This window comes from Mus caroli, chromosome 10 (assembly GCF_900094665.2).
Source record: "Mus caroli chromosome 10, CAROLI_EIJ_v1.1, whole genome shotgun sequence".
Classification (NCBI taxonomy): Eukaryota; Metazoa; Chordata; class Mammalia; order Rodentia; family Muridae; genus Mus; species Mus caroli.
This window is the reverse complement of record NC_034579.1, coordinates 22286525-22308444: the sequence shown is the minus strand read 5'-3', so window position 1 is coordinate 22308444 and position 21920 is coordinate 22286525. Positions and strand designations below refer to the sequence as shown.

At 41.4% G+C, this 21920-nt stretch overlaps 1 protein-coding gene across 5 annotated transcripts in view; it reads left to right on the top strand.

Annotated features, from left to right (window-relative positions):
* The window catches only part of L3mbtl3 (L3MBTL histone methyl-lysine binding protein 3), a 99423-nt gene that overhangs the window by 30670 nt on the left and 46833 nt on the right, over window positions 1–21920 (top strand). For 3 of the 5 annotated variants that reach the window (XM_021173941.1, XM_029482882.1, XM_029482883.1), the window contains exons 3-12: window positions 510–621; window positions 985–1059; window positions 2552–2711; window positions 4218–4350; window positions 6005–6089; window positions 7455–7546; window positions 9027–9131; window positions 13195–13330; window positions 14896–14987; window positions 17328–17479. In XM_021173941.1, the coding sequence (XP_021029600.1) occupies window positions 510–621; window positions 985–1059; window positions 2552–2711; window positions 4218–4350; window positions 6005–6089; window positions 7455–7546; window positions 9027–9131; window positions 13195–13330; window positions 14896–14987; window positions 17328–17479 (1142 nt within the window). The remainder of the gene's footprint in view (window positions 1–509; window positions 622–984; window positions 1060–2551; window positions 2712–4217; window positions 4351–6004; window positions 6090–7454; window positions 7547–9026; window positions 9132–13194; window positions 13331–14895; window positions 14988–17327; window positions 17480–21920) is intronic. The other 2 variants (XM_021173942.2, XM_021173943.2) reach the window with 1 other exon arrangement.

Here is a 21920-nt window from a genome sequence, read left to right as displayed (position 1 = left end):
GTAAATAATAGTAGGGGGCTGGAAAGATGGCTCAGCAGGTAAAAGCACTGACTGCTCTTCTGAAGGTCCTGAGTTCAAATCCTAGCAACCACATGGTGGCTCGCATCCATCTGTAACAAGATCTGATGCCCTCTTCTGGTGAGTCTGAAGACAGCTACAGTGTACTTACATATAATAAATATTTAAATCTTAAAAAAAAACTAGTATTAAATAAATAAAAATCTTAATAAAAATGTGTCAGAAGTACCAGTTAGAAGTGTTGGGCCACTTTCTATATGCATGACTGTAGGGGCACCTACTGTTACCTTCTAATCCCTCTCAGCCCCAAATTTATTTTAAAAAAAAAGGGGGGGGGCTTACTGTTATTAAAAAGCTCATCCAAGATAGAATTGTTCCACTCTTGGCAGGTGCTTAGTTTGCTTAAAGCCTGCGTGTCTGCAGTGAAATAAATAACACCCCAGGAGTTCCCTTATAAATTTCCATTTTTTTCTCTTCCATGTTCTTGCCAGTTTCGAGTAAATGAGTTTGGAGCTTTGGAAGTTATCACAGACGAAAGCGAGATGGAAAGTGTTAAGAAAGCGACAGCCACTACCACATGGATGGTCCCAACTGCTCAAGACGGTAAGGCCACCCAACTGCTGCTTAGATCTTCGCATTGAGTGCTTTGAAACCAGACTTTTATAGGAGGCCAGACTTTGAAAGCCCTGGGTGACTTCTGTGTTTCATGTTTCTACATAATTTTTTTTTTTTTTTGTAATGAAACAGACAGGAGCCAGCCTTTCTATTTTAAAATAATTATAAACTGCCTCATTTCTAATGCCAGATCTGTAATAGCACAAAGTTAGTTGCAAATTTTCAAGTAAACCCTAGTTGATAATGGCCTTCCTAGTTGATTCAGCCAAAAAGCCTGGCACTTTGTTATTTTTTTCTACTCCGATAGTTTTAAGTTACACATATATGCTGATGATTCCGATCTATCTCCAGCCCCGACTTCTCCCCCGAGCTCCAGGCCCGTATTTCCACCTGCCTACTGGACATCTCCACCTGGATGTCCCACAGGTACCTCAAACTCCACATCTCTGAAATGCAATTTATTTTTCTTTTCTTTCTCCCTTTTCCTAAACCTGCTCTTTCCTCAGTAACCCGTATTTCAGCCGATGGTAGCGCCATCTACACGGTGCATAATCAAGAAATCGAGGAGTCATCCCGAATTTGTTTCTCCCATCGGTTTTCTAATGCTCTTGGTTTTTATTCCCTAAATGTGTCTCAGATCTGGCTGTCACCACTGCAACTACCTGAATTTAGGACCTAACCCTCACTTAATCTATCACAGAAGGCTCTTAAATAATCCCCGATTCTAACTCACCCCTCCCCGATTTATCCTGCACCCTGATGTCAGCGGGGCTTATGTAGACTGCTCACTTGCTTCCTTGTTCATTTCTCCTTGCCTTTGCTGATCTAGCAAAGTCTTCAAAGACCTGGAGGCTTGTTCCCACCTGCTTGCTTTGTCTCCTAACTCTGTCACCTTCTCTGTGCCTTGTGCTTATGGCTCAAGCAGTATGGACCTACATGTCACTGTCCCAGATCATCCTGTGGTTTCTGTTTCCCTGCCTTTGTTTGTGCCGGATTTGGTTTGTTTGTTTGTTTGTTTCTGATTTAGAGGCCATTTCTTTCTTTGTCTTTTTTTTTTTTTTTTTTTTTTTTTTAAACACTGTTGAGGTGCTGTGTCCGAAACTCTTTCTCGACCTTACCCCTGGCTGAGTGAACCACTTCTTCCACTGCAGTTCAAAAACTTCCCTGCACTTCTATGACTGCATGCATCCACACGATTATAAGCACTGGGTTTCTTGTGTGGCTTCTCTTCTAGCCTGTGAGCTGTCTTGGACAAGGTCCACACTGACATAATCAGTGTCCAGAATAAATTGGTGACTAACAAATGTTTGCTGAATGATTCGGGCAGAAGGGACTATGAGGGCCTAAATAATTCGGATAATTATGATCCAGGAGATTAATTACATTAAAATTGTATGTGTTAATTTAGACAACTAAGTAAAAACCACTCTCATCAAAATGTTGTACACATGAAATGACACACGTGACCTTTTTAGCTTTATCCGAGATGGACGTGTAGATTGGAACTTGTAGACCAACGGTGTTAAATCTAGTAACTAATTCCAGTTATTTTTATTCCATTTTGAACTCTATGGAGAAAGCCAAGTTCTCATGTTTATCCTCTTTGGAGATTTGTTACCGTTGAGATAGGTCTTATTATGTAGACAAGCAAATCTCACACTCAAAAGAAATCTGCCTGCCTCTGCTTTCCCACAGGCCCCTTTTCAAGACTTTTTTTTTTTTTTTTTTTTTAGTAGAATCGATTCAACTGATTACTGCCAAGCTTAGCCCCTTCCCCCAACTTTATAGTTCAATCACTGATTCATTCAACAAACATTATTCTTTATTGTGCTGCTAACAAAATTAGTAGAAGAGAAAGTTTAAATATACATGCCTTCTAGCTTGGTTTTAATATTTCATCTTTTTTTTCATCTTCTAGTCTTTTCAGAGAAGACTGGGGTACCCTTCAGGCTGAAGGAGCAATCAAAAGCAGATGGGCTTCAGTTTTGTGAGAACTGTTGTCAGTATGGCAACGGAGATGAATGTCTTTCTGGAGGAAAGTATTGCAGCCAGAATTGTGCTCGGCATGCCAAAGACAAGTAGGTCCCTTTCCCTTCCATCTTTAAATTGGATCAGAGACTTCCAGATCACAGGATCTGGGGAGACTGTGTACCATAGGACATTTGTTCCCCACTCAAACTTGTCTCTTAGACTTTCTCTCCAGTAACAGATGGGCCTTGACCCCTGCATTGGATGTAGTGCCTTCTCTCACACTTGGTCCATCACAGTAGTGATGTTCTGTCTCTGTGGTCGACCACTGTTGCCATTAATTTGATTGTTTCAAATAAAGAGTGCTTAGGTATTTCTGACCTATGCACACAGTTAGATGGGACTGACACTCATAACACACTTGTTTATATTTTTTGAAATCCTGAGGTAACTCTGTTGAAACACCACACAGAGAATAGAGGTACCACCGGTAAGATGGGCAGTCAACTCCTTGGAACTGTCCACTAGAGTTAATATCGTAAGTCCTCACAGGATGGCTTCAGTGTGCATACAGCAAGTGCTATGTCACTGACCCATCTGAGGACTATTTAACAAAAGGCAGCCTAGGAACAAAAAGTTGTGTTCCTTGCATATAATAGTATAGGACAAAATAAATGACTTGACATTTATTTTTAAATCTAGTTTAATTTTTTTAAATGTAGTTATAGCTGGGCGGTGGTGGCGCACGCCTTTAATCCCAGCACTTGGGAGGCAGAGGCAGGCGAATTTCTGAGTTCGAGGCCAGCCTGGTCTACAAAGTGAGTTCCAGGACAGCCAGGACTACACAGAGAAATCCTGTCTCGAAAAAAACAAAACAAACAAATAAACAAACAAACAAAACCATGTAGTTATATAGATATTTTGCCTACATGTATATCTATGTACCACATGCATGCCTCAGATGTCAAAAGGGGTCTTCAGTTTCCCTAGAACGGTATTTATAGACAGTTATGAGCCACCAGGTGGTGTTTGGAATTGAACCTGGGTCCTTTGAAAGAGCAACCATTGTTCTTAGCCATGGAGCCATCTCTCTAGTCCCTTGGCTTTTATGTTTCAATGGAGATTCTCACATATCCTAATCAATGTAGAAATTGCTGATTGTTTTGTATTGGCAAACTGATTCTTTACAAATTTACCATTGGTCTTTTCTACTAGCTTTGCCAATCTTAAAATTGCTAGGACTTTGGTTTTTATTTGCCCTGGAAACCTATATCTGTAAATAATTGATTCTTTTATTACCATGGCAGACAAGCCATTATAAACTCATTAGGATCCATAGTGTGTGTATATATATATATATATATATATATATATATATTGCTAGCTCCCTTTTGAAATTAATATATAAAATAATTTCCAGTTTCTATGTATGCTGACAGATCTATGAACCATGATTTAATGTTCTCTATATGTATGATACGCTAATGCCTATGGACCACTATTGGTAATTAAACATTTCCTCTGGAGAGCATTTTTAAAAAATAATCAATAGTCCACATGTAGATGTTTGATAGGTGTTGTTTCCTGTCACTGTTTTGGGGTTATAAACACAACAGAGATCAAAAGGAAGAACGGGATGGAGGCGAAGACAACGACGAGGAAGATCCTAAGTGTAGTCGGAAGAAAAAGCCAAAATTGTCTCTGAAGGCGGACTCCAAAGAAGATGGAGAAGAGAGAGATGATGAAATGGTTAGTAGCCCTTATGTGTCCATTCAGAGGCATGTGCAGTCATCTTGGGCTGCCGCTGGCCACCAGATCTTTTCTGGAGTCAGTTGTTCGAGCTAGTGAAGGCTAATTCAGGGATCATTTCTGTCCCGAGATTCAATGGATTGGCAATGTGGAGGAGTAAGACATGTAGCAGGAATTAGGTCCTTCTTCCTGAAGACCTTGTGCTCTGGCTAAGGAGGTATGATATGCAAAAGAACCAATATCAGTTTCTCCTTAGTGCTATGTTGGCATTTAACATAGAGCGTTAGGATTGGCTAACTAGCTTACGTTGGCAATTACGGGAGGGCTCCAAGAAAGACAGGATGGTTGAGATGTGAACAGTGAGGAGGAGCCAGCTATGTGCATTGAGCACTTTGCAAGACACAACCTCTAAAGAGACTACCCAAAGTGAGTAAAGCTGTAGCTCATTAGGTAGGAGGGACAGACATCAACATCACAGATGCACAGAGGATTAGGGCAGAGCGGAATGAGGAAGCTGAGGCTAGTGTGATTGGATCAGGTCAACTTTATGGCTTCTTGAGTATAGTGGGAAGACACTGTGAAGTTAAAGGCAACGGGATGCTGTGTTGGATTTGTTTTGGCATGACCAGTTTGCTTTGACCCAGATAAGCAAGGGTATAGTCAGGAAAAGCAGTTAGATAATCTTGCAGTGTCATAGCCCTTACGTGGTAGAGTGTCATGTGAGGTTAGGTTAGGTGGTTTTTGTTAGAGTTAGGTAGGGTTCTGAGGATATAAGAAGAGAAGAATCAGGGATTCTAGGAACTGCAGATTTCTGGATTGAACAAATGCCTGGAATGTGAACTCAAGGGTGATGGAAATAAAAAGCTCTGCAGAGGCCTTTTAGGGGGTACAGAGTTTGTTGCCCTTGGTACCTGCACATCTCAAAAGTGTTAGGCAGACAGACAGACAGAAACATGAAGTCAGGAAAAGGAAGGTAGAGATAGAGGATGAGGTTACTTAGGGTACAGATGATCTCGAGGGATGGGGGAATGGTTGTCAGTATAGCACTTGCCGTGTGAATATAAGGACCCAAGTTTAGATCTCCAGGACCTGTAAAAAAAGGTAGGGACCGTAGCTCCCGCTTCTGATCCTAGTGGCTGTGGAGGCAGAAGGATTCCTGGAGCTCACTGACCTGAAGTGCTAGCCACTAGGAGATCCTGACTCACAGGAAGACTGGCAAGAGCTCGAGGAATGGCATCCAGGGCCTTCCTCTGAGCTCAGTACCACTTCAAGTTGTTCCTACCCCTCCTCGCACAGAAGTAGCCTTAAGACCTCCAGGCTAGAGTGGAACAGAGGTTGAATGGGTGCAGGCATCAGCAGTGAGCCTGGGTAAAAGACCAGTAGGTCTGAGGCGAGCAGGCAGAGTCACGGAGCTAAGACCAGGATGTGTTTTAAGGAGGAGGGAGCTCTTCCAAAGAGCAACTGGAAATGCTCTCTTCCAGTGACTCAGTTCAAAACCAACATGCTCTCAAGTGGACCATAGTGTTTCTTTAAGAGCTGGGAAGTGAAACTGAAACACAGATCCACAGCAAAAAGCTTTTTGACAGACCTCAAAGTTTTCCTGGAGACCAACCTCATGATCCTGTAAATGTAAAACTTTTCTTTCTCGCTCTAGGAGAACAAACAAGATGGAAGGATCCTGAGGGGTTCTCAGAGAGCCAGAAGGAAAAGACGCGGGGATTCTGCCGTCTTAAAGCAGGGTGAGCTGATGACGGAAAAGTTGTGCTAACTCAGTGGCCCTGATATGCATCACGGGAACATTCAGTCTTTTATCGTACTCCACCGTCACAGAGAATTCTTTGAGTTTCTCCTTGGTGTGGTTTTTCTCCATAAAAACGAAGGCTTGACGTAACCGTTTAGGAAAGTTCACTAATTTTCAAGTTGTTACCATATATGTATTGAATACCTTCTTTTATTTACAAGTATATCCATCAAGATGGTAGTTCCTGCTTCTGCCCCTTTACCCATTTCCCAAGATGTTACATGTTCTATTGTGCTTTCTCAAGCACATGCTTCCAGAGTGGCTCTGTCTCTTCCTGCTTCCCTTAAAGCCAGAGCTTATAAACCCAGTTGTTCTCAGGTCCTCTTCCTTGCTGGTTGGTTGGATAAACTCTCCTCCTTCTTGGGATTGGCTTTTAGGTCATTTCCACATAAGCTCCTCTCCGCTTTACTTTACATGGCCGCATGCTTGTACCCTGCAGGGTCTTTGCTCGAGGTCTGTAGAGATCTGTGCAGCCCAGCTACCAACCTTCAGGCCTACACTCTTCCCTTGGAGAGGCTGTGAACCCATTGGCCCTGCATCCAGGCGCTTTAAGATACCTTTCTGTCTGGTTGGTCCTTTTGGGTGACTAAGGGAAGTATATGAAATCTCTAGTCACGTAGTGTGGAGTTTCCTCTCCCTTCAGATTCTGTCTCCTGTCCCCTAAAAGCCCTCTCAGGGTGAGATTCCAAAGCTGTGCTTTCCTGTACACTGTGCTTTCAGTCAGTATTTCTTTTTCGTAAACGTTCACGTTCCCTTCTGTTATGTGCTCCAAACTCCAGGCTTTACACATCCCTGGGGACTCACAAGCACTTCCGGTGCTGCTACGAGCGATCCTGTCACATGCCCGACCCCCCTCCCCCGTTCCAGCACCTTCTGATCCAGAGCCATTTAATCCAGAGGCTTCTGATCTTTATCACATATGCATTGTTTTGTACCTAATGAATCTGCCTGTCACCACATCAATGCTTATTTCATCTCCAAGACGAGCAGATATTGGATAACCACTCAATGGTTTCCTATTCCCAGCTGTCCATGACGTGAGAACAAGCAACACATGACCATGTCGGTTCTATACGATTTTACTTTCTGTAGCTTCTCTTCATGTATGCCAAGCGCGTTCCCTCGTGCTTCATCAGACTTCCCAGTTATTGTTCCTCTGGAACAGGGACCAGAAAAGGAGGGACATGTCAGCTTTGGAAAGGAAGAGCCAGAAACCCCACTGACTGCAGAAGACAGATGTCCTGGGACATTTCATTGATTCCGTAGCTTTGGAAAGCCTCTTAGTTGGTGTATTGTCTTTCAGGCTTGCCTCCTAAAGGCAAGAAGACCTGGTGCTGGGCTTCCTACCTGGAGGAGGAGAAGGCGGTGGCTGTGCCTACGAAGCTGTTCAAAGAGGTAAGAGGCCTTCCGCAGTGCTATGTGTAAAGGCAAAGGATCAGACACTCTATCTACGTCCACACTGTCATTCCATTATCTGCGCAGGAAGTGTGACTTGGGTGTATTTTTGTTATGAGTATGCATGTGGAAGATCCCTCACAAGGCAGGTGTTATTAGCTATATTATTATTAGCGTGTACAGCACCGTGCACGCCCATGCATACGTGCTCACAATTTCCCCTCAGTATTTACTGGGCTTCCCTCATTCTGCATTATAGGACTACTGCTACTGAGAAACTAGTAGATACACTTTATGTCTAATTATGAGAGATCAAGAATGAGTTATTGAGTTATGCATCCTATTAAGATGCTTTACCTCGTATTCCTGATGAGAATATCCTATCATTTCAAATCAGTTTAAAGTGTGGATAGTGGGTATCCCTCTACATAGGATCTCTTGTCTCCAGATTAAGATAGGATTTTCTTTGTAAAGGGCATCTGGAGTCTGTCGCCACAATAGAACTTTTTCCATAATGTGCATAAAGGTAGCCATAGATAACAGGTAAGTTATCAGGAGTAGCTGTCCTCCAGTAGAATCGTATTTACAAAGCTCTGGTGAGTAAGATTTGGCACACAGACTGTACTTTCTGTCCTCCCATGTAAGTCACTTCTTTGAGTTCGTTCTAGTGATGAATGAACAAAATGAAAGTGTACTGAACATTAGAGGAGCTGCATCAGCATTGAGAATTTTAATTCAAACATAATAGTAATTACAGCTTGTCTGGATAATTATTTTCGGTACCTTTGGTTCTTTACATAGTTCCTTTCACTCTACCCCACTCCCCACCCCTGAGACAGAGTTTGTCTGTGTGGTCCTGGCTGTCCTGGAACTCGCTCTGTAGACCAGGCTGGCCTCAAACTCAGAGATCCACCTGCCTCTAACTTATGTTTTTAAAAGCAATTTATTTTCAATAATAAGTTCGAGTCCCCAGGAGTGGTTGCCTGCAGAAGGCAGAAGAGAACTGGGTACTGGGAGCAGAAACTGGAGCCTCCTTGAGGGAAGGAAACACATGTTCTTGCATTCTGAGCTACCTCTCCATCGCACCTTTGCACATGCTTAAAAATTAGTAGAGTAATGCATCATCATATGATTCCAATTGTCAATATTAAAAGCCAATAACTTGTGGCCCTTGTCACTTTGTTTCCCTAAGCACCAGATCTGTCTCTGCCGACAGGCCAGCACTGCTAGTTCTTGTGTTTCCTTCCTGTAATGCTATATGCACCTTTCTGCCCTGTCTCTCACCCCGTGGCAATGGCTGACCTCTACTTTGTTAGACTATCATTTTAATTTTACAGCTGGAGATTATTTCATCTCAGGTCATTGATCCTTCCATCTTTTTATTTTCAATATGCTAAGCCATAGTATTTTAAACTTACATTTATTCTATAAAAAATTAACTCTAACTCGCTCTCAAAGCTGCTGCTGCTTTGCATTTCAGCACCAATCCTTCCCATACAACAAAAATGGATTCAAAGTGGGCATGAAGCTAGAAGGTGTGGACCCTGACCACCAGGCAATGTACTGCGTCCTTACTGTGGCTGAGGTGAGCTCCGCCTTGTATTTGTTTGGAAAAAGAGACAATGACCATGGGGCCTTAATGATGAGGAAAAATGTCCTTGGCTGAATGTTTACAGCATGTGAGGCATGATGCTTAGCATTTTTTATGTATATTATCTCTCCAGGTGGTGCACCTGGGGTTAGACGTGATTGATGCCTTTGAGATAGTATAGACTTTGCCATGCTGTATGTTCCTTGACAAAAGGAACTGATATATTTGAAATTTATCTGTGAAAGAAAGGACTTTGGGGTGGAAATTAACTCCTCTATTTACTTCTTTATGGTTCTGAAGAGGGAACCCAGAGCTAAACACAGTGCTAAGCAACCAATGTATATATGTTGCGTACATATACATACACACACTTATATATAGCTATAAATACTTAATTGGTATTTTGGAATGTCTCTGTGTGTGAAGATTTCAAGAAGGAAGCCAACACAACACACACACACACACACACACACACACACACACAGTGTTTGCATTATATTACTTGAGAAGACTTTTAAATTTTCTTTTTCCTCCTGTGGTAGTACTCCTTCCTTTGAATTAAGGTTATGGATCTTTTAAAACCTTCTCCTCAAAGGAGTCAGGTCACGGTGTGTGCCCAGTGCTGACTGGCTGTCTTGCATTTAGAATCTTAGGAGAAATAGCTGCAGTGTTAGGTGCTTTTGGAGGTGAGGCCCTGGTGCTGTGGGCCTGGGTGTTTAAGGGAAGGATCTGCAGGCAGGATTGAGTTTGAAGATTCAGTAAATAATAAATGCTTTTAAGAGATTTGTGTGTGAAAGAAAGAGTGTGGGGGCTGGGATTTAACTCCTGTATTTACTTCTTTGTGGTACTGAAGAGGGAACCCCGAGCTTCACAGAATGCTAAGCAAGCAGTCTATTACCAAGCTACAAGCCCAGCCCCAACTTCTGTTTTTTTAGAGGTTTATTTTGCTTGGTGTAGATTTTTAATTGTAAACTCTGTCTGCTCTTTGTTAAACTTTCAGAGTTTTAGAGTAGTGATCTCTGTCCCATCTGCCTCTTGCCAAAATCTAGAGAGCACCCTTACAGTTATTGCTTGCTTCTAGATACCTTCCCTGCACATCCAATTAGATATAGATATTTTTCTTCTGGACATGTAAATGTTACATTATGCATAATTTGCCTCTTGCTTCTGTGACATATATACACATTTACCATTGGGTCTTGTTGGAAGGGTTTTGTGGTGAGAGAGTATTTAGTCATCGGGGCTGAGGATACCACAAAAATCACACCAGCAGCAGACCTCATGCAAGAGATGGGGCCTTGGAGAGAGAATGGGGAAAAAAAGAGCAGCTGACCAGACCATGGTGGCACAAACTTCATATGGTGGCAACAGTGGAGACGTTGCATTGGCTGTTAGTGACATGTTGATAGCAACTGAATTGCATCTATTTCTATGATGCAGGAGGATGAATTTGAATCCTGACTCTGCATATCATCAACTATGTTGTTGAATGATCAGCCTTTCTTGCCCTGTCTCGTCTCTGCTTGTAGATCTGTAAGAACCAACCTGGAGTGGCAGAATGAATGTTGTGGACACTGCTTATGACATTGTGTGACAGGGAAGTCAGTGCTGCCTGTTCCTTCTTCTCCCTGAGGCCGTTTTAGCGTTAACTAGATGTCCTTGAGTTTGTCCGCTCTTAAATCTCACCAAGATTGTGTGAGAATTTGTTTACCTCAAGACTGAATAACAGTTGTGTCTTTATTTTAATCTGCTCCCCTGCCTTAAGAGGCCAAAAGAACTGATGGCTTCCGGATACCTGAGGGTTTGGGGTTTTACTCCGAGGAGCAACCCCTCCCTTCAAGCGGAAGGAGGGGTAAAGCTGGAGTCCTGAGCACAGCAGGCTTACCTGTGGGAAGAGCCGGGTGTGTTGACTAATTAGCAAAGGAATGGAGATTAGTAGCTCTGGGGGGTGGCAAGGCAGAAAGGATTGGCAGGAATGATGAGAAGGGAAGCTAGGTTCCTTAGGAACATTCTTTTGGAGATGGCCAGCATTCCACCAGAGTTGAATTTCTTTCTTTCTTTCTTTTTTTTCAGAAGTAGTCTTAATGTATAGAATATGGCCACCTTGCACATCCTCCTGCCTCAGTTTCCTGAGTGCTGGGATCACCAGCAGGGAGTTGATTCTTGCAAGTATTCTTATTCAAGATTCTTATATCGCTCAGATTAGTTTATGGGAAACCATTGCACCTTGAGGGAATGCAGGCTTAGATTCTTCTAGTAAGAGTACTTTGGTGAGCGCACACACACTTGTTTTTGTTTGATGACTCCTTGATTATTATATTATTGTTTTGTAAAAAAAAAAAAAAGCTGAGCTCTCATTCATCAGTAACTCTGCAGTACACACATAAATGAAGCTCCCATAACACTAGTCTGTTTGCTTCTGCATAGCATTCTGGGAAGTTAGAGGCTAATGAGTGAAATCACCAACTGAAAGGAAGAAGGTGTGGAAAATGGTACTAAATAGACAGCATACAGGGGGGCTCATTCACAGAAGGAAGTCCGAAGGGTCCTTGCTAGGTCCTGCCTTGTTACCACTGGCTTCACACTTTTGGGTTAGGAAAGTTTCAAGAAGCAAGTGAATTCATAGGTACATAATTTGTGAATGTTGGAAATCAACTTTATTAATTTATTTGTCCCAGAAGCGTTTACTAGGTTAGGTTTGGGTCCACGCTTGGAAGCTTGGGAAAGGGGGATTAGCAAATTGGAAAGGCCAAGTCTTACTTCCTAGGGTTAGTCCTTTACCAGGTGGGACTCAGGGTCTTGGTGAGAGGGGACATGATAAAAGTGTCTGAGGGTAACCAGGGTAAGAGATAGTGCAGTCCGTGGCTCAAGCCTTGGAGGGGTCTTTAGGCAGGGAAGCTGAGAATATAAGAGGTCGTTTACCAAAGCACATCACTGCAGAGGACAAGAGAGTTGGGGAGGAGAGGCTCCATACTGACCACAAGGGACTAGAGGCTCTAAATGAGCTTAGCTTGTATGGGGGGAGTGGGGACAGCTGCCTGCTAGGCAGGGTAGACCAGAGACCTCTGACCCCTCTGGGCAAGAGGTGGTGGAAGTGGGATTAGCCCTCTGTCCTCCTGAGACAATGCATTCCCCAGTGTCACTAGGACTCCAGATTCTGGGATAAGTGGCCTTAACTGTACATTTGTATATGCTACATATTGATGAGTTTTAATTTAAATGTAACATGAGTGACATTATTCCCCTTTTTTTTTTTTTTTGGCTCCTTTTTTTTTTTTGGCTCCCACTTCCCAGAAGAAGTAATTGTTAATATTGTGTTATATTCTTTAAGACTCTAATTATGAATGTATTACATATATATAATGTGTACATATACATGTATATATCCATTGTATATCCATGTAAATATGTGTATAAATGTCCATACATTTTTTTAGAAAGAGATACACACATATATAAGGACACACATAGTCTTCCCACAGAACGCCTCACCTTGTGTAATTTGGTCTGCCACTTGAATTTTAATAGGATGCCTTTAATAGAGTCCTTTCCATGACAGTAACTATCATGACTCATTATTGGGAGATCACAGTGCTAGCTCTGTCTGCACTAAGCCTCCAGCTTCTTGTGGGTCCTCACCTTTGTGTGACAAGCACCTTACAGCCAAGGCCATCATCTCCTTAACCTCTCTAAGTACATGTCACATGTGATACCTATGCTAATTTATTGTGGGGTGTGTGTATGCACATATATATGTATGTATGTATATCTGTGTGTCTATGTACATGTCTAACTCAGTGTGTGTATATGTATGTGTATCTATGGGTTTCTGTGTGTCTGTGCATGTTTGTGTGTGTATCTGTATATGTGATTTGTATAAGTCTTTCTGTATGTGTGTATCAGTGTGTCTGTGTGTGTCTGTGTGTCTGTATGTATATGTTGGTATGTGTATGTCTATATGTGTATCTCTGTGTATATCTGTATGTGTGTATGTCTATATATATGTGAATGTATCTGCTTGTTATTTTAACTTACTCTACCTGATTACCTATTTCAGGTTTGTGGATATAGGATAAAACTTCACTTTGACGGTTATTCTGATTGCTATGACTTCTGGGTAAATGCAGATGCTCTGGACATTCACCCAGTAGGCTGGTGTGAGAAGACTGGCCATAAGCTCCGCCCTCCAAAAGGTGCTGCTACTTTGTCTCTCCGGCTTTAAATTCAGTACAATCTTTCTTTCTTAGATGCCAACTCGGAAGCTTTAGGAGTTACTCCTTATGATGATCAATTCAAGCTAATTGTTCATGATGTAAAATATGCTTCTTAAAGTCAAAGAGATAAAGGAAAATCTAACTTAAGATACTGAATTATTTTCATGTACTTATTGCATATGAAATAACACCTGAATAATAATGATTCTTTACTATAAGCAACTTTTACAAACAGATCTCTGTATATATGTGTGAATACATATACATAGGTGTATATATATATATATATATATATATATATATATATATAGTCTTGAAAAAACCATTTCAGACATTAGTTTTACTGCTATTTTACTATATAAAAAAGTATTGATAATCCAGATATGGTGGCACACACCTATAATCCTAGTGCTAGCAAGGTGAGAGGATTGTCGGTTAGAAGTTAGTTTGGGCTTTACTGTAATTTCAAGGCCAAGATAGATTAAAGTAGGTAGACATTATTTCACTGGGAGAGGGACAGGTAGAAAGAGAAAGAGAAAGAGAGAGAAAGAATACTCAGAAACCCATACCTAGAAAAAACATTTTACTAAAAATTACCATGCATAGTTAGTTTTTGGACTAATAATTATTTTTTGGATATAGGGATCAAGATGAAAGGGCTCGTTTGTGTGAACCACATGCTTCATGCTGATTTTATGCCCCCAGCCATGTGGAGTTTTATGCTCTTTATTTTTATTTTTGAGACATGTAGCCTTTTCTCCAAATGAGCTTTTTGCCAGTTTTCCTGTCTCCTGAGTGCTTAGAGGCACAGGCACCATACCCAAAAGAGTTCTTTATATTATAATCTGCCAGAGTTTTTTTTTAAAACCTGTTTTATAATTATTTTTAAAACTTCCAGCAAAGCAGATATTATAATTTTCAGTCCATCCCTATGGATTTAATCACATTTCCTTTTTTTTTTAAAAAAAAAAAAAAAAAAAAAAAAACTTCCTGCAGTGTTGGGGATAGAACTCAGAGCCCTGCAGCCAGTCACGGGCTCTCTCCAGCCCCAAAGATGTTATTTTATAGAAGTTCACCTTTATAACCTTTATTCTAACTAAAGGTTAAAGATAATGTGGGATTTTGAGAAATATAAAAGTCCTTTTAAAAATTCACTTCTTGTGAGGAAATGGGAAAGTTAGACAAGGCCTCGCCTCGTACTGTAATTAGACTCGTGATGGGGCTGAGGGGTTATTACTCTGCTTTACCAGTCCTACTTCCGAGGAACTGGAACTGTTACTACGTTGATAGAAGGAGCTTGACCCCACAAAGCATGTCAGGTTCAAATACATTTCCTTCCTTGTTCCTTTTCTATACATTCATCATTGTATCCATTTAGAGTTGAAAAACATAAAGATAAACGCCACCTGTATCTAAAAATAATAAAGTTATAAATTACGGGTTACATTTTATTTATTGGAAAAAAAAAAGCCATTTGATTGCAGTAGGACTGGTGGTTCTTTGTAATTTTCCTAAGTCTGTCCACATGTGCTTTTTTACTCTAGGGTATAAAGAAGAAGAATTTAATTGGCAATCCTACCTTAAGACTTGCAAAGCCCAGGCTGCTCCCAAGTCATTATTTGAAAATCAGAACATAGTAAGTGCATTGAACGTACTTTTCTTTCACAATAAGTGATTTTTTTGAAGTGTCTCATAGGATAAATCACAAGCAATAACAAGGAACTATAATAAATTTTATTGCCTTGGTAAGTAGAGTTCCCATGTCTTAATTAAACTTTAAAATTAGCTTAAATTCTTCATGAATAAATGCCAATTTATAGCCATATTATGGTTGTCTTACTCAATGGTAGAAGACAACATAATATGAAATCCAGGTGTGACTTACAATTAAGATGGATAAAAGTAAAATCGGCTGAAACATTATACTGTTACCTTCATTTAATTAGGAGTGCTGCTCAGCCAGAATTCACATGGTGTGATGGATGTAGCCCTGTTTGAGTTGCTGGCGGGAGGTCACTAGGGACTCTGCTATGCCTTTATTGAAGCTTATACCTTTGGTGGTCATAGTTTTTGTAGGAAAAGCAAAGGCAGATGTCGGTGCATTTTCTGTTTCTTGTCTGTCTTTGTGCTTTCACTCTGTGTTCCTCCCATGGCATATCCAAGGTGTCCTGATGCATTGCACCCTTCCCTCTCCACGATATGATCTAAGTGGAGCAAATAAAATATGTCATTCTTATGGCTCACAAGGACTAGATGCAAGGGCACATACAACCTTTCACTGCAGATAAATGAACCTCTTGATTCTGAACCCTGGAATCAAGGTTTTCCCCATGCCCTCAGCGGACAGTAGAACAGACTGTCTCTGCAGCCTGGGTCTCTAGTAAGAGTCTGAGCTTCCTCTTGCTCTGGATTCATCCTTTAGGTAGTAGGGAGTAAAGAGGACAGAGGGGCAGCAGCGTCACTCCCAGGGTTCCCTCCAGACGGAACAAGTATCAGCATCAGGGAAAACTTTCCCTCTGGGCAGTGATGTCAGGCAGCTGTTTTGAGGGTACAAATCTATTGGAAGAAATATGCTCTGATTAAATTGAACATAAAGCATGTCGAATTAAAGATTAAAAGGAGAAAGAGAGAGAATATGGTCAGCCTATTTTATTATCTCTTAATTGGGCAGACAGCTTAATCAGTGGAATGGAAGTGTTCCCTCCACCCCCATAAGTGTTCTCCAACAAGACGCATCCCTGGAGGAAGGTCAGTGGGGTGGATGTGCAGCAGCCTGTGTCTCTGCCCCATGTCTGCTCCTCTAGTAATGACTTGCACCACGTCGTGATTGACTGCCCTGAACCATCACTAGATTCTAGACATGGTTAGCACACAACCTAATCTTAGGCTGTGTTTTGGCATTGGAGAGTTAATTCTATGTCTACATTCTCCACCTCAGAATAGTCAGGTATTTATGGTCATAAATAAATATTAAAATTATGTGATAAATATTATAAATATATAATTTCAGGGTTCAAATGTATGTTAAGTGCTCTGTATATTATTTGCATGTGCCTATTTAATTCACTTAGGTCTTAACAGCATTTTCAGATATATTGCGCTACATTTTTGCAACTCTCCTTGTATAGTTTTACTTTGTAGCATTTACTTGCTTAAAGCATTACAGTGTTACCCATATGCTTCGGTTTGAAATGAAGGATTTTCACTGGAGGGTAGAAATGACTTACATTGTTTTGTGGCTGACATAAGGAATATCCAGTATCGTATTCTGAGATTACGGTATTTTTCCACAAAAAAATTGTGAGGGTTACTTACACATTGCTTTCCCTCAAGCACTAGCTCAGTGAACTTTTATGGCTGATACTATGTGGATTTCCTTAAAATACTTAATATTCCTAATGACAGTGTATGTTAACAGGGAGCTCCCCTGCAGCTGCTGTGAACAGAACTGTCTGTAGTAGCAAGCCAAACTTGTAATAGCTTGAAGCTTTTCATATAGGAAGGTGACCTACTTTCTGTAGAGTACTTGAGAGATAGATGTTCGCAGAGCTAGAAGTGAATTAGTAATGATTCCACATTTTTAAGAAAATTAAGTGCATCTTTTCTATGAAATAATTTTCATTGTCCGATCTGTAATCAAGGAAAAGAAGGCCAAATAAGCCATGTGGTGACTCAGATTTGCCTGCCTAGTATCGGCTCCTAACTAAGGTATTAAAGCACATGCTGAAATTAATTATTTTAAACTCTGCAAGGTTGGGGGTGTTTAGTTCTGAGGCTCAGTTAATTGAATGTAACCGTAGAGCTTTGTTTGTCTTTGTTGCCAGTAGAAAGCAACCCCACTGTGAGGCGGCCCTAGCGTTTCTAAATGAGGTGAATGAAGCTGTGAATGCCTGTCCTTGAAGCAGGGTACAGAGTGTGTGGGTCTTTGCTGCTGAAGTGCGTGCTCATCTCTAATTAAATCTGCATGTTTCCATAGACAGTGATCCCGTCAGGCTTTCGAGTTGGGATGAAGCTCGAGGCTGCAGACAAAAAGAGCCCTTCTGTCATCTGTGTTGCTACGGTAACAGATATGGTGGACAATCGTTTCCTGGTACATTTTGACAACTGGGATGAGAGCTATGACTATTGGTGAGACAGTTTCCATTGCAACGCTTTTGAAATTTTAATGCTTATCTAGGGAAAAAAATCAGTACACAGTTCAAAATAAGGGGCAATATGAAGTTCATAAGAAGCCCAAAAGTTCTAGCTATGTGTAGACTGACATCAGCCTCGCTCTTGGGAGGTGGTGCAGGAGGATCGGGGTTCAAGGCCATCCTCTGCTACCTAGGGAGTTTTGAGACCAACCAGAATTGTGAGACTGTCTTGAAAAGAATAAAAGAGCTCACGTGGCGAGTCATGACTACCCTTAACTTTGTCTCTGGGGAGTCAAGTGCCCCCTTCTGTTGTCTGAGCACGGCACACAGACATATACGCAGGCAAATTACCCAGATACAGAAGAATAAAATAAAATACTATAAAAGAAAAGAAAGAAAATAAAAAGCAAAATTAAATCAAAGTTCTGCTCCACTCTTTTGTATTTCAGGTTTGTAAGCTTGTTCTACATTGTATTTTTAAGCATGTCCCATTCAGGGAGTGGTGGCCCACACCTTTAATCCCAGCACTTGGGAGGCAGAGGCAGGTGGATTTCTGAGTTCAAGTTCGAGGCCAGCCTGGTCTACAAAGTGAGCTCCAGGACAGCCAGGGCTACAGAGAAACCCTGTCTCGGAAAAAAAAAAAAAAAAAGCATGCCCCATATTGTATCTCTAGTACAATATATTTCTAATGAAATCCTTTGGAATGATTCAGGATGTGTATTTGACCTAACAAACATAAAATTTGTATCCCTGAATTCCCAACACATGCCTCCATGTCTGTGCATGCACAGGCTCGTTTTCTTCCTCATCTCGAGAGTCTTGTATAACTTTTTGGGAATTTTAACTATCTTTCCATATATTTATACTCAGCTAATTGAACCATTCAGATAGCTGAATACAAATGATATCATTTAAGGAATATTTTTTTTTATTATATTATCTTACCATTTTCATAGTATGATGCTCTTAAAGTACAAAGTCTCTTTGTATAGCCCTAACTTTCCTGAAACTTGAGATGCAGAACAGGGCTGGCCTTGAACTCACAGAGATCAACCTGCCTCTGTTGTCCAGTACATCGCAGTGTTTTAAAGCCATAATTACTTCTTCAGTATGACATTGACTCTGTACATGGATTTCTGGAAGAAAGGAATGACCATGGGAAGCTTTGGCACAAGTGCCCTGGTGAATAAACAGAACCCTGCTTCCTTCTGAGAAATGCAAAGGGAAGTCTGCTCCCTCATAACTGATTCTGCATATTTAAAAGCATACACTAATGCCTTTATCTTCAGACTGGGATGTCTTTGAGGGTTACTTATGTTTCTATTGACATGAAATGATATTTTGTTAATTGTCAGCAAAAGAAAATGTGTTCCCTTCCTTAGTGTGCAACTAAAGCACGTTTAAAATTGCTTAAGGGTGGTGGACTGTCTGTTTCTCTAGTCTTTGAATTTGGGATTTTTTTCTTCCTGCATAAATTACTTTGGTGTGTAATTGAGGTTACATATTTCCTTTCCTTTTTTAGTTTAAAGTAGTTTTGAAATGAGAGCTCCCAGCCCCGTAGTATAGAGATGCTGTATTCCATTTTCTACAGAAGGAATGAAAAGCATGTGTCTGTCTACATCAAGATAGTGTGTGTTTAGTTGTAGTGAAGAGTTTCTGCCTTCTAAACAGGAACGTGAGGAAATTGTGTGCAGGACTGAAGAAAGGAAAAGAGTGGATGCTAAAAATAAAATACACCTCTGGGTTTCCTGATGGTTGTTACCCTCGAGGGCAATCTTAAATTTCACAGAATATTCAAACTAGACATTACTTTAGAGATGCAGGAAGGAAGCTGGGCAGTGGTGGCACACGCCTTTGATCCCAGCACTTGGGAGGCAGAGGCAGGCGGATTTCTGAGTTCGAGGCCAGCCTGCTCTACAAAGTGAGTTCTAGGACAACCAGGGCTACACAGAGTAACCCTGTCTTGAAAAAACCAAAAAATAAAAAATAAAAAATAAAGATGCAGGAAGGAAAGTGAGGATTGTTATTAGGGATCCTACCAGAGATGAGTCAACCTTTAGCAAATTGAAAGTCTTCACTCCAGTTGGCTTGGACTGCACTCAGGTATTCAGGACCCAAAGATAGCACCAAGTATTTCGGGTAGGGGTTTTTAAAGGTAGAAACCACATCCTGTATGTCTTGCTCTGCAGCTGCAGGGAGAGGTTTTGTGCAAGAAAATCTTTTAACAGATGCTACGATAAGCAATTAGATGGAGGAGGGGTTTTGTACAAACAGTCAGTTTAGCAGAAGCTAAGGTAATGTAGCTTAAGTGTTGTGACCTTGGGTTCCTAGTATAGGGTTTGGTTGTTGTCTATGGGATTCTCTATCCAAGGGATCAAATTCTAGTTTAAACTTGAAATGGCCACAACAAGAGTACAAGATAGAGGAACCTCTGCATTGTCTTGGTCTGTTATAAGCACCTTGGGAATACTGTACCGTACCCCCTATTGCATACGCAGCCTCTTGCCCTCTTCCCTTCCTCTTGCCTGATATTGGGCTCCAGAGACAGAACATATGATGAGAATTGTCTCCTCTTCTTCCCCCCAGGCACTGGGAAATATTTTTCCTTGGAAAGAAATGCTATTATAGTGTGATCATGTCTTTGGGGATCCAGCTCCAGGACAGCATGACCATGGGACTCAATATGTTTAGCTCAAAGTCCTGAGTGCGTGGAACTGCAGCCTCAGCCCCTTGAGTTTCAGTTTGTTGTGATGGATCTCTTGGTGAATTAGGGCAAAGGTCAGCAAAGAGTAGATCTGTCCAAAGGGAAGGATCAAATTGGTGACGTGGAAGAAACCACCTTTCCCCAGCTGTTTCTGAGGAACTACAAACTGTGCCTCAAGGTCCAGCTCTTTAATATTTACAAATTTACAATAATAATAACTTTAGTTTTCCCATAATATACTATTAACTGATTTGTAACATGGGTCTTAGAGTGCCATCAGAGGCGATGAACTTTTATTACTAAGTTTAGTTGGAAGTGCACTGAGTGGTGTTTTTGCAGAAGGGCATGCAGTGAATGGAACTTAAGTCTTGAACTTTGGCACTGGGGACCTGTGTTCTAAGGTAGGAGAGAAACGTGCCCTCAGTCATTGGTGGTTAGGGTTTAATCGTGTACCCACCTCCCACCCCACCTCACCCCCACCCCCACCCCCACCCCCACCCCGCACCATCTGTTGCTGTCTTCTGTGGCGTGTGGAATAAAGGATTGATTCAACCTCACTGGAGGGTTCATGGAGAAAGGCAGAAGACACGGGATTACACCTGAGGGGATGTCGAGTCACTGTCAGGCATGCTCTGTGGAAACTGGCAGCTTGTAGCTTACTTAACTCTTGAGGCCTAGTTGCCCCTTCTGTAGGGGTCAGATAATACCTGCTTCATCGCTTGCCGCAGGATTCAAATAAAAGTTTCAGGGGGCAGAAATCAGTTCGCAAGTACTTGAAGCATGGAAGGGGCAAGTGCGGACGTCATCTTCTAAGGTTATATTCCTGCACTTAGAGTATTTTGAGTGTGGTTTCTGGGCTAGTAGAAGGTCTCAAAGCACTGTGAAGGAAGGGACACTCTGACACGAGATGACTGGTCACATTAATCACGTCTTCTCTCTCAGCACAGAGATAAAGAAGAAATATCCTTGCTTGGCTCTTATGCATACACATGTAAGTTGATGTAGTTTTTGGGAAAAGGAGGATGGAGGATCAAAAAGTGAAAGTCACTCTCTACACAGCAAGTTCAAGGCTAGTCTGAGCTAAATGAATACCCACCTCCAACAAAAGCACATTTCCTTCTTTTCAACCCTAGGGGCTGGCGTACTCACTTAGCCTGTTGGAATTTGTATAACATGATCTTGCTCACTTTATAGTTAAATCATAAATATGAGGGGTTTTTGTGTTTGTGAATTTGTTTTCTGAGCTTTTCAGAACCACCCACTATTGATCCACAGGGATCATAACAGTCTGCTATTAGTAGTTCGCCCCGTGATTTGCACAAAGCCCTAAGTGATGGAGACAGGGAGAAGAAGTGAAAAGTGATTGGTGCCGGTCGGCTCCTTATTATTCTTGTAGTCACATGTCTGCCTTTGAGCACTGGATGGGACTATGATGACCTGCTCGGCGGCAAAGGAAATGAGTTTGGAGCCTTCCAACTTTTGAGTGGGGCACTGTTTGCTACTGACACAGTATAAGGAAAATGGGTCAGAGTGGGCTATGCTTATTTTCTTCATTGAGTTGGTGGCTTTAGCTTTCATGGGGACTTAATAAATATTTTTGCTTCGAAATAATCAGCATGACTCTGGCAGGTTACCAGTTATGTTTGATTGACAAGAGAAAGGATTGAACCACTGTACATTTATTATTTTTTATGAAGCTGTTTATAAGTACTACTTCCTTTTGTTCCCCCTA